Source organism: Rana temporaria, chromosome 5, assembly GCF_905171775.1.
Source record: "Rana temporaria chromosome 5, aRanTem1.1, whole genome shotgun sequence".
NCBI classification, from domain to species: Eukaryota; Metazoa; Chordata; class Amphibia; order Anura; family Ranidae; genus Rana; species Rana temporaria.
In genome coordinates, this window is record NC_053493.1 from 337,518,174 (window position 1) to 337,531,675 (window position 13,502).

Here is a 13,502-nt window from a genome sequence, read left to right on the forward strand (position 1 = left end):
TGGTCATCAAACACATAAAAGCTTACTTTTGTAGGACAAAGTAACTCAGGAAAAAACTTTAGTAGCTAACTGTACTGAAAACCAGAGCAAGTTTTCAAGTCACAAGGCCCCTTTGTCAGCCTAGTCACCTAGACCCCCCTGAAAGGAGTACTTGCACAGCATTTAACTAACTATATTCACTAAATGTGTCAATGCTTGGAGTAATATGACAATGCAATACAAATGTGATCATGCTGAAAACTTTTCTGTAGGGTCTAGGCATACAGCAGCGTTAAAGAGTTGTATCTCCATGGTGGCTTTTTGCTATGCATTGAATGTTTAAATAAAAATAAAAATATTTCATACACTTTCTAAAACCCATGTGAATATAAAATAAAAGTGATTTTCTACATTTTACAACACTGTGTCATTTCCTCACCTGTGCCATATTTGTCAGACATGGATGAATCCATCTTAGAGGAAATATTACTAAAGTAGGCCATAGACGAGTCGAAAAACGAAAGTTCTGTTGATCGAAAAAAGAAAAAAGCTCATACATGTGTGCTATCAATTGATTTTCTAAAAAAAAAACAGCATGTTGGATTAGGCGCTTTTAAATGCGGCATGAAAATCGCATGTCGCAGCTGGCACACTAATGATGTGAAAAATGAACAATTTGACGATCAACGTGAATTTTGTTTGTTTTTTGACTCGTCTAAGTTTGATAACATTTCATGGAATTTCTAAACTGTTTTCTAGAGTTTCACTAGAAGTAATTGGGAATTTAAGTATTGTCAGAAGATGAACATATTAATGACATTTTCCCCATACCCTTCTACAAGATAGCACACAGTAAACTGTCCACTGAGTGAAAGAAAGCTTTTAGATTAATGCAAAACCTGAAAGAATTCAACGTGCTGTGTAAATCCAGCACAGTGTGGTTTATTTACTAAAACCGGAGAGTGCAAAATCTGGTTCAGCTGTGCATGGCAGCCAATCAACTTCAGCTTGTTCAGTTAAGCTTTGACAAATAAACCAGGAAGGTGATTGGTTTCTATGCAGAGCTTCACCAGATTTTTCATGCTACAGTTTTTGTAAATAAACCCAAGTATGATAGGAATTGTATGATGCATACAGCTTTTTGACAGAAATCAGTTTCTGGTGTAAATGTTTGTTCTTATTGGCCCAGAATATCATCTTTCCAGTGATAAGGCTTTTCATAGAATAGTATCACTTACTATGAAATTCCTATACAGAGGTGACCATAATAACAGTGGCATGTTCAAGTGATGGTCCCTGCTTGTGCAGGAGAGACAACTACATGTGAAAAACAACTGATGTTAAAAGGTCATTATAGCTGACCATTTGTTTGAAGTTAAATTTATAGTGATAATGAGAATCTTATACATGGAAATCAAGAGGACCCGAGACAACTCTATCCCTTTGCCCTTAAAAACATGAAAAACCAACCAGAGTTTTTAAATTCTAAATTATTTTTGTAGAGAATATATTGAAGTTCAAATAGACCCACTCAATGCAAAGAGCAAATTACAGTAACCCATAGCAATCAGATGCGAGTCTCTGCTGACATACATTATCCAGTCATGTGTAACCAAAAATAAATTTTCAATTTTCTATGCACGTGATTGGTTATTCTTAGCAAAGTAAATTTTCACCATATTCACTGAGCTAAGGGAAAATTCCCCTGCAATGTTAACAGCCCATTTGCCTTTATTAAATTATTAAAAGTTCCCTGTGTGTCTACTTTGTGCTTTGCAGCATCTTGTTAAACAAGACTGCATGTGTTGGCATACCCACCATGTTTTTAATGTTTGCTTGAGATAGGTGTAAACGTTTTCTCTCTAATGTTGGCCTCCATTGAGGGACATATCCAAGGACACTGGACCTAAATTGAGTTATTCAAGTACCTCCTTGCTCTATCCATAAACAGGGAAGAGCAGAGAAGACTGAGATCTACATATATCTGCACTCAAATATATAGCTACTATTTTTGTACAATACCAAAAGTGTGTGAAAATAAGAACTTGTGATTTTGTTTCATTGGTTGGCACAGATGTATAATTTATAATATTACAAAAATACTAGCTCAAGTACTGTATGTAAGGCCAGTGAGTAGTTTAGAATACTTATACAGTATATGTTATGTATGAACAAGTTACCCTAACTTGCAGCGCCTAATGCTTGTAATAACTACTCTGAATTTAATGATCGATATGTACCCAGCAGTGAGGATAGTAAATAATTAAAGATCATAAATTGTTTTAACATATTTAGGTATCAGTGAAGATCCTTAAATGTTTGGAAATATATTAGGGACAAAGCTGGCCATAGACTAGTAGATTTTCAAACAAACATTTGTACTAATACTTTTACAAACTTTCATACGAAAATTCTCATTTGTACATTCAATGGCTTGACAATTGTCAACTTGAAAAAACATGTTTTTAACATTCAATTTTGGAGTGAATGTACTTTTCTAAATGAAAACCATGTTCGTTGTAAGAAATCCCTTCATTCAAGAAAAAATGTCCATCCTGCTCCTTCGAATTTTCTTGACACAGTGTTCAAAAATGAGCATCCCTTTGACCCCATCAACAATTAGAAAATTGAATGAACATTCCTGAAATGAACATTTAAAAAGGAAATTCTACTTGTGTATGACCAACGTCAGTAGTAATATGATGTAAAAACAAAGTCAAACTGTAATATGTGTATTGAGTCAATCTCTTTGAGAATCAGCCGATTATGTAATCTAGTACATAAAAGAATAAGTACATTTATGCACGTTCGTCAGTCTCATAACTTTTGATTCCTAAATATAATTATGAACAATGTATATTACATGGAGACACAAACATATTACCTTGCCATTTACCATTCATGCTCTTTTATAAACTTTTTCAATTTTTATCCTTTTACATATTACAACGTATAGTTGTTTTTACCTTAAATAAACACAGTGATCACAATAAAAATCTTTTCACAGTTGCTTAAGACACTGTAAGATTGATTTCCTAAAGGCAATTAAACTGTTCACTTTGCAAGGAAATTTTCCCTTAGTTAAGTGAATGAGATGAAGTGACTTCCATTATCCAATCACGTGTAAGCAAAATAAAGACTTTTAAGTTTCTTTGTGATTAAGTATTATTTTTTAAAGTGAACCCCCCACCCCTCTACATTCACTAAGCTAAGGGAAAATTCCCTTGCAAAGTGAAAAAACTATTTTCTTTTAAAAAACAATGCTATGTGCATACATACCACTGTGGCCTGCCACTATGTCAACTGCCAAAGGACTTGGTTTATCTGATATCAAGTATTTGTGGGCCTACTAGAGCCAGTGTGTGTTTCAGTACATCTTCTTGGAATAAAACAGAGAAGTTTATGGATGTGTATAAATACACATCCAATATTTCTCCAATATTTTACTGATTTGACAATGATACTGGTTTGTCTTTACTGCTGTTGAATCGGCCTCAGCAAAATTTGGTCACATGCACAAATGTAGCTGACATACTTTATAAATTAAATATTTAAACAGACAAAATAGAAACAGGAATGAATATAGTGGGCTCAATGTATTAATGGCTTCAACCCAACCAATAATAAATACAAGATATCTTCACAAATAACTATCCATATCATATTCACATGTGACATGAGAGATGGTTTACCTTCTCTGAATTTCTTGCAAAGAAATGCTCCATGTAATTTTCAGTAAATCTCTAAACTTGTCCACCACCTCAACTTATCTAGCACCAGGTTCAACAGAAGATCACCAAAGCAAGCCATAACACAGCTATGGTCAGCATGACAATGATGTTACTATCACACCATCTTCCTGTGCCTTCGATATACATTAGACTAGTGGCTATTATGACAATACATTTGTTATACGTTACTGTACAATGTGCAATTACCTCTAATAAATGAAGAGACCAATGATTACTATGAAAATCAGGAGAATACTAATTAAAAAGATAAATGTGTCTTTCTACTAGACTTTTTGGTATGTTCCTCCAATAAGCTTTTTAACCACTGTGGATATATTGATTTTATCTGCCTATGAGAATAAATAAACTGATTAAAAGTAAATATGAACTTTTAGTAACACAGTATACAGAATGTATGTCTAAACTTTTTGACATACATGCATCTCCTATAGTTCTTTCTTATTGTCATGAGTATATATAGAAAATAAACCCCAGATTATTGTAAAATAATTAAGGTTGAGCATTTTGAAATATTGTAGTTTCCTGGATACTTTTGTTAGGGTATATAATTTGCACGTTACAGTGATCCAATACATAACTGCTAAACAGATATGTTTAATATATTTTATTAATTGGTAAGTTCATTTCAAAAAATCGTTAGCACTTTTTGCAATTTTGTAAGTATATCCCTCAACAAAATTAATGCAGCTCCTTACAAAGTTACCCGACTCACTTCAAACCTCAGTTTCATCAAAATCCCTAAAATACAGTATTATAGAATAATAACTGTCTTATTATAAATGATGTATCTATTTACACAACAGAAAGATCTGCTAAAGATGCCAGTGCATATGTAATTAGACAGACAAAAAATCAAATCCAGCTGTTTCATGCCACTTACCTTCTGTGCCATTTGGTGTCATGGAATTGTTGTTTATGTGTGAGTTATCAAGACTTGTCCCACTGGGAGAATCACTACTGCCACTAAGTCGACTATGTGGACTAGCTAGATCCTGCATTTCCATAGACCTGAAACGAAGCCAGATTCAGCCATGAATACAATGGATAGCTATCATGCTCTGTCTCCCCCCCCCCCCCCACTCCACCACAGAAACAATCTATTAGAGCATTGCTGCACCATATGCTCCAGGCCCCAGAGCATAGGAAAACACAGCATGTCAATTGTCTCTCAACAGAATTTGACTCTTTGCTAAGATTTTCTCCTATGCTTAATTGTGTGAGTCCCGTGAATTATAAAAGTACCATTAAGTTCTTTGTTTACTATTTTAGCTCAGCTTTTATATTTAAGTTGGATTCTACAATAGTGTTTTAGATCTTTTAAAAAAATAAATAAAGACACGGTTTACTATTAAAGTAGTAAGCTATCCCAATAAACCCATATTTGTTTTAAATAATATTAATAAAAAAAAAATCAAATATAATTTTTTTTCCACCTAAGCAAACATGGGTTTTCTGAAGCCATAGTAAAAATGACTCCCTTAGTAAATAACCACCTAATCATTGAGGATCTATTAAGCATTTTATTCTGAATATATCTTTATAAAACTATTTCTACTGAGTTTTATGTCTAATAAAAGCTATTTTAATAGTCAGAGGCCTTACTGATGAGATTTACGCGTGACCAATGCTACACAGCTCATTCAATATGGCATTGTATTAGCCCTGCCTGTGCTTTCTAATATAGATAATTATCTGCATTATCAGCCTATTAGTGCAAACAGCCTACTGTCATTGAATTAGCACTCAGCACTCACAAGCTGCCATGATTTATCATCCAATTGTGTTTTAAAGGGTCTGCAAACACTTGAAGCAATTGATGTAGCCTACAGCCCTGTGACAGCAAAAAGGGGTATTCATGATGCACGTGTTTACTCTGGCAAACTAGTTAATTGTTCCTGTGTTTCCGTTGAAACAAATGCAGCATTAAAACATTATTATGTTTGCTCAGTTGTTTGCTTTGTGGATTACATAAAGCGTGCCCAATTGAAAAGGGATAAGGCCAGCATACAAGGAATCCATACAGACTTTAAACTGCTTTAGTACAGTAGGACAACTCATCTGCCGTTCAGGCACAGCTTGAGCACAACAATAACTTCCAGCCAAAGTGTTTAATGCCTACTGCATAGACTACCAACAAGAAAACATCAGCTACTAATAAAACAAAGCATTTGAGGATTCATATTAAAAATATGCTGTAGGAATTACAGATGGCATTTTACAAAAAATACAAGGAATATTTATTGGGGATTTAACAAATATGTATGTTCATGACACATTTTCCTTAATGAATTTTGAATAAAAAAATATATACAAAAATAAATAAAATTAAACTATTAACCACTGGCTTCCTAATCATTTTACACCACCTTTGCTAATCTTTATAAATGGTTGTACAGTTTATAAATGTTTTGCAAAAGGGGTATTATCATTACTGTCAGTCTAAATTTAGAAAGGATATGACAGCCTAATTATAACATTTAGGCCTAACTGAACAGTTGATTTATAGCATACATGTCTTTTGCTTATAATACTTCATTATTACTGCCATATATAAAATGAAATGCTGATAGATGCTAATGACTAATTACTAATTTAAACAAATGTGGTGCTTCAATTATAATATAAATCACGTTACTGTATATAGACCATGATGTACAATGATGCAAAATGCACAAAATTCAACAACAATTTCGATTTCCATAAGTCATAAGCCTTATTATGTTGTAAATTTAACCAGATTCTTTTAATCACACAGGCAAGGTATTATTTAAAAATTATAGTAAAATTTATGCTCACTGTAGCAAAAAAAGTATATTTCTGTCTCTCAATAAAATAGAAGCAAAGCAACGAATACAGACTTCATAGAAAGAGCAGCACCACAAAAAAATATATAAAAGTCTTATGAAAGAAAAAAAAATAGCCCTTACCTTTGATAGGGGGAAACCGCAACATCTGATCAGGCATAGAAGTTGTTTTATTTTACACCTAGAAGTCACAAGATACAAGTGGTGTTATTTTAATATCCGGGTTGAGTCTAGGTTGGTAATTGTAGGACTGTCTTGCTAGACTGTTACTAGGCTAACTGTGAGCAGAAGAAGACACTGTGGTAGTAAAGTCATTTTGTCTTCATGTTAGTGAGTCTGAACTGTGGATTCTCCCTGCAGATCCCCTCCTCTTTCTCCCCGTCAGGGGGAAGGCAGCCAAATGGCAAGGATAGTGATTCATCATTGGTCTATGACAGCTGCAAAATGGATTACCCCTCCCCCAATCAACATGCAAAGTCGTTTTTTGTAAGGTAGTTGGGACAAGGTGCTTGGGAAAGGTAGCTATTAGCTGAATGGTCTTGCTAAACAGAAGTAGCTCAAGCATTAAACCCACAGAAGCATCCTCAAAGACTTTCCTCTCTTGTTATCACTGTCTGGAATACCCCCCTTCCTTTCTGACACTTTAACTCTTAACAGCATCCTAATCTTATCAGCTCACTCCTATTTCATTTGTTAAATGGCATTTTAAAGTCCAGAAGCCCAATTTCTGGAATTGCTAGGGAAATGGAGGAATAGCCTTACAAATTAGCCCCATGCATACGTACAGTACCTCTATTTTTCTCATCCTAATTGGACAAAACCTGAAAACCGCACATGGAATAAACATTGCAGGTCAATGTAAACAACTCACAATTTGAATGCCGTTTAATCAGGACAGCAGAGGAGCCATAAATGAACTTTCCTTTCATACAGGGGATGAGTCAATTTTATTTGTATATTTATATAAGCATGTTTGCAAATTAGTTGTGTATTATATGACAGAGCTATGTGGCCTGCTTTTTTCCTTCTCATGTGGATTGGTGCGGATTTCTCCTATCCTGTTGATTGAAAGATGGGATCTATAGCAGGATTTGCTGGGAAGGTTTGTTGATGATATGCATTACTGCAGGCAGTGTATACTGCAAACAGGTGATAAGGCCCAAGGTGAAGAAAGGTTTTTGGCTTAGAAAGCACAAACAAACTCTTCACTGGCAACCGGAACGTATTGTCTGAAATTCTACATCCAGAAACTTTGATGTGTGCTTCCATTCAACCTGAACTGACGTCTCTTTGATGATCTCAGCACAAAAGATAGAAATGAGGCATTTTAAGTGCAATATAGCAAGCCGGGCAAAATTTCACTTCTCAGCCTTTCAACCATTGCTATTAAGTCCCAATAATGTTGATCATCTAGGTAAAGCAGTATTAGGTTGATATGTCCCTCTTTACTCACAATTCTCTTATTTCTGTTAAAATGGGGATAAAAAGAAGTTTATCAAGACTAACGTGCCTGAATATTCCAAACTGTAGTAATATTAATAATAATAATAATAATAATAATAATAATAATAATAATAATAATAATTTAAATTATTTTGTAATAAAACAATATTAATGTATTTTATAACATTCTTATACCTTATGTATGTTTTATATATTGTTATTCTCCCTACCAATCTCAATTAATCTGTCTATCTAGCCATCTATTTATCTATCACCTCATACATCTATTATTCTCTAATTGTTATAGAATGATAACCAAAGAAAAGCTGCATGAGAAACTGAAACTGAAATTGTACAACATATTGTGTTTCATGCATTATCAAAATTGTTGCTAATTAATTTGAATAACGTTTCGTGCTCTTACATAATGTAAAACCTAAGTATAAAAGTACAAATATAAATTTCTATATTTATGTCATGTCTTAAAGACATTTTATGTTAACAAGGTATGGGCACAGGTTCTTTAATTTGGCAAGGAAAAATACTACTTAGATATATTTTGTAAAATAAAGGGAGGTACCCAAGTGTATTTAAAGTGTATTTAAACCATGTGTTATGTGTTACCAGATTAAGAAAAAATGACTCCTTAATCAAAATAACTTTAAGACAACTAATCCTCACTTAGGCTGGTCAGCTGAATCCACAGAGTGGCCCAGAGAAAATAAATGGACTCGTAAGAATGTGAAGTCAGACAACAATTAGACACAGATGTGAGCAAAATTAGTTACAGTTTACAAAATGCTACACTTCACATGCTTTTCTTCCCCCCATTTGCCTTCTCTCAGTCCGTGGTAAAAAAATTATGATGTCGAAGAGAGGCAAAGAAAAATAGACAGGGAAAATACATCTCTGCTTAGTGCTGACATGTATTTTTTCACCACTGTATGTGTTATTCTAAAACGATCCCACACTTATTTCTTGATAAGTGATAGATGCATGGACCATTTCCATATTCTGAGGAAAACCTTTGACCTTAAAAAGCCTATGCTATGAATAATATAAAAGGTTTAATTAGTATTATATATATATTTTTTGTATTATTTTAATAAAAGTAAAAAAAAAAAAGTGTCCTGTAGTTTGGTGACAGCCTTCGGAGCAGTGCCTGCCTGTAACCTCTGGCACAGTGAAACAGTTTTCAATAAAAACAAGTACAGATTCCTCTGATGTAAATTTAAGACTTGCCAATTCGAGTTCTGATTAGTTAATGAGGTCCTTTAAGATGCCTGTTTTTACTAATTAAACATATAATTCTTCACAGATGGAAATTTCGCTGATTGGTTAAACAGGCTCATTGTCGTTAACCTCTAAATGGTTGAGAGGAATTAGAGGGAGGGTTCCAGGGCCCAACAGGACTGAAAGGGTTAAACTTTGTCCGGTATCCCACCAATCCATTGAATAGCCACATTAAATCTGTTAATACCATGCACTTCAACCTCCAAAAATTATTTCCAGAAGGCGGACTTGCTATGCAAGATCATCAAACAAGACTTTAGGCTCACATTTTCTCACATTTTCCCTACCACAGAGCTCAGGATGCGGAGGAGATTTCATGACTTTTTCAGTGTTTATTATACTTTGTAAAATTACAAAATCAAAAGTGCCTGACAGCAGCTCCTGGATCAAGCCAAAAACGTAATAATGTTCTGTGAAACGTAAACTGTAAATGGGAAAGGATTTGAAATTTCAAAGCAACGGCAAAATCTACACAAATTATGGGGTTTCAAGCCTTGTAGTTTTTGCTTACTTGAAGCAATTTTTGTAAAATGACTATAATTTGAAATATTTTTACTTTCCAAAGGCAGGGATGTTTTCAGAATGGAAGCACCGGCCTTATCAAAATAAATGCCACTGACGAGCAACTGAGATTTTGTTGAGTCTTATTTTTAATCTTTCCAAAGAAAACAGGGCCAGAACAATTTTCTACTATTTAAATTGAATTCATAAGAAGATCATGTAAAGGAAAAATATGTCGGTGCAGACTTTGATTAGAAATAGCAACGGAGGAGGAAAAACGCTGATATGGTGATGATATGAAAATGGGTTTGAAATTAGGAAAAACTGAACAAAAAATCGGAGGATTTAACAATATCTGTTGGTTTATCTGTCTATCTACTTATATCTACTTATCTATCTATTGGTCTAACTACTCACGTATTTCTCTTCCTTTTTTTTCTCAATCTATCTATCTATCTATCTATCTATCTATCTATCTATCTATCTATTAAAAAAAATCATATTAATATGTCTATCTATCAATCTATCTATCTATCTATTTATCTATCAATCTATTTATTTGTCTTTTACCCCCATTTATTGGCCTAGTTCTATATCTATTGTATGTCTATCTATCTATCTATCTATCTATCTATCTATCGTCTCTCTCTCTTTTTATCTATCTATCTATCTATCTATCTATCTATCTATCTATCTATCTATCTATCTATCTATCTATTGGTCTATCTATCTACCTATTTGTATATATATTGGTTTATCTATCTATCTACCTGTTGTTTATCTATGTTTTTTTCAGAATAAGCTTACAACAATATCTTGAAACATATATATTTCAAATTATTCATGAGATTATTTTTATATTTTTGCCTAAAATTAAAATAAAGTCTCAAATGTTCTAAAATTCTACTTATTATACCTCTATATGCATATTATAAATACAATCATATTTAAATAAATTTGAATGCATGCATTCAAATATTCTTTAATTCACTATTTTTAGTTTTTGTTTTAGCATTTATAAATAGTACGTGCCTGGGCCTGACTTAAAAATGTTTATGTGTGGTATATTATGGACATATAAATCAATCCTTAATATAAAACAGAGAGATAGAATATCTATAATTACTTATTTATAAATATACTGTGTGTGTATATCTATCTATCTATCTATCTATCTATCTATCTATCTATCCATCTATCATCTATCTATCTATCTATCTATCTATCTATCTATCTATCTATCTATCTATTTATATCTCTATATATATATATTTCTCTCTCTCTCTCTCTCTCTCTCTCTCTCTCTATATATATATATATATATATATATATATATATATATATATAGAGAGAGAGAGAGAGATAATGTGTATCTATCTACCTACCTATCTATCTATTTATATATATCTATGTATCCTCTATATTATATATTTATATATATATATATATATATATATATATATATATATATATATATATAGTAAATATAAATATATATAAAACATATATATGTGTGTGTATATATATATATATATATATATATATATATGTATATATATATTATATGATTTTATTTATTATAAAAGATATATATATATATATATATATATATATATATATATATATATATATATGTATATATATATATATATATATATATATATATATATATATATATATATATATATATATATATATATATATATATATATATATATATGTAAAATCATATAATAGTTATTTATATTTTTTATATATATATATATATATATATATATATATATATATAAATATATATATATATATATAAATATATATATATATATATATATATATATATATATATATATATATATATATATATATATATATATATATATATATATATATATGAATATGATTCTGTATAATTATTACAAAAATTGTGATAATAATAACATAAACAATTGCATATTAATCTATCTATCTATCTATCTATCTATCTATCTATCTATCTATCTATCTATCTATCTATCTATCTATCTATCTCTTACAGATAATATTTCTCTCTCTCTCTCTCTTCCTCTCTCTATATATAAATATTATTTTAATAGAAGATGTTATCCTGCTGAAAACAATGTTGTAACTTGGACGGGACCAGTAACCAGGATCGGCAGAATGTCCACTTTCCCTGATTCATTCATTATTCGGTAAGCATGCAGCATACAACAAATAGTATATATGTGAACTACATTCATTAGAGTGATGTGCAGCAGAGAAGATAAAAGGTTATGTTTTAGGATTAGGAATAACAAAGTATTATAAAGTACAGAAGAAGTAATTCTCAGCCTGCAGTGACTCCCTTCTTCCAGCTACTACATGTAGTTAAAGTCTATGTTTCCATAGAAATATATATATATACTCACAGTAATCCAGACACGGGATGGTGACTCTCCTGCCTCCCACACAATCATGTCTATAAAGGCAGATCTCCTTCTAGAGGAGAGCAGTAGTGTCCCGCAATGGACATGAGAGCAGCAGTCCCGGATCGCCGACTGGGAGCAGTAGTACCCGGTTAGAGGCTAGGAGCAGTAGTCCCCGATCAGAGGCTGGCAGCAGTAGTCCCGGATCACAGGCTGGGATGCGTAGTCCCCGATCAGAGGCTGGGATGTGTAGTCCCGGATCACAGGCTGGGATGTGTAGTCCCTGATCAGAAGCTAGGATGAATGGTCCCTGGTCAGTGGTCCCTGATCATAAGCTGGGATAAGTAGTCCCTGATCAGAAGCTGGGATGAGTGGTCCCTGATCAGAAGCTGGGATAAGTAGTCCCTGATCAGAAGCTGGGATGAGTGGTCCCTGATCAGAAGCTGGGATGAGTGGTCCCTGATCAGAAGCTGGGATGAGTGGTCCCTGATCAGAAGCTGGGATGAGTGGTCCCTGATCAGAAGCTGGGATGAGTGGTCCCTGATCAGAAGCTGGGATGAGTGGTCCCTGATCAGAGGCTGGGATGAGTGGTCCCTGATCAGAAGCTGGGAAGATCAGAAGCTGGGATGAGTGGTCCCTGATCAGAAGCTGGGATGATCAGAAGCTGGGATGATTGGTCCCGCACACACACAGCTCGTTCTCCTCCGGCACGAAGAGGGGGTGGTGCCGCTTCCAGGCTGTAGTGCAGCTCCGACTCCCTGGCCGCTTCATGCAGCACTGGAGAGAAGTTCTTTGCTTCCTATGTGGATAAGATAAAAATCTCAGATCCCCAGACAAAGAATGCTCTTCCTCCTGTGTGTTTGCTGTCTCTGCTAGATCTGCCCTTGTAGTCTATTTTCCTCTCTCTCCTTTTTTTTGTTGTTTTGGGAAAGCAAACCACAGCAGACCCCTCATCCAAACCTTATTGGTTTATGTAGAACAATTGCTCAGAGGGCTGCAGTGCTGCTGGGACTGTCTGTGAGTCAAGCTTGGAGCTTCAGAAAATTGTATTATGTAAATGAAGGCATGGCTGGGGCTCAGTATACAGCTGTGTGTAAAATAAAGCCTAGCCCAAGCCTTGTGTCAACATGCTATGGGCTCCCAAATCATAGCCTAGGGTTGCATTTTAAGGTTGCATTTACTAAATTCATCTCTACTAAACAAAACCGGTTCATAGGAGACAATCCAGGAGGTTATTTCATCCAATGATCAGGGTAGCATGCAGAAGCTTCAGAGAATCTGCCCCAAAATGACCTGAAAATAAATGTAGCACTGACCTACACAGCATT

At 33.6% G+C, this 13,502-nt stretch overlaps 1 protein-coding gene across 6 annotated transcripts in view; it reads right to left on the minus strand.

Moving 5' to 3' along the window:
• Positions 1-13,154, minus strand: part of EYA1 (EYA transcriptional coactivator and phosphatase 1) — a 125,788-nt gene extending 112,634 nt beyond the window's left edge. For 2 of the 6 annotated variants that reach the window (XM_040354401.1, XM_040354400.1), the window contains exons 1-2: positions 6,659-7,057; positions 4,612-4,739 (exon numbers count right to left, since the gene is read on the minus strand). In XM_040354401.1, coding sequence (XP_040210335.1) covers positions 4,612-4,735 — 124 coding nt within the window. In that variant the 5' untranslated portion in view covers positions 4,736-4,739; positions 6,659-7,057. Of the gene's footprint in view, positions 1-418; positions 506-4,611; positions 4,740-6,658; positions 7,062-12,177 lie in introns of those variants that run through there. The other 4 variants (XM_040354397.1, XM_040354398.1, XM_040354399.1 and 1 more) reach the window with 4 other exon arrangements.
• Between the last annotated feature and the right edge of the window lie 348 nt (positions 13,155-13,502).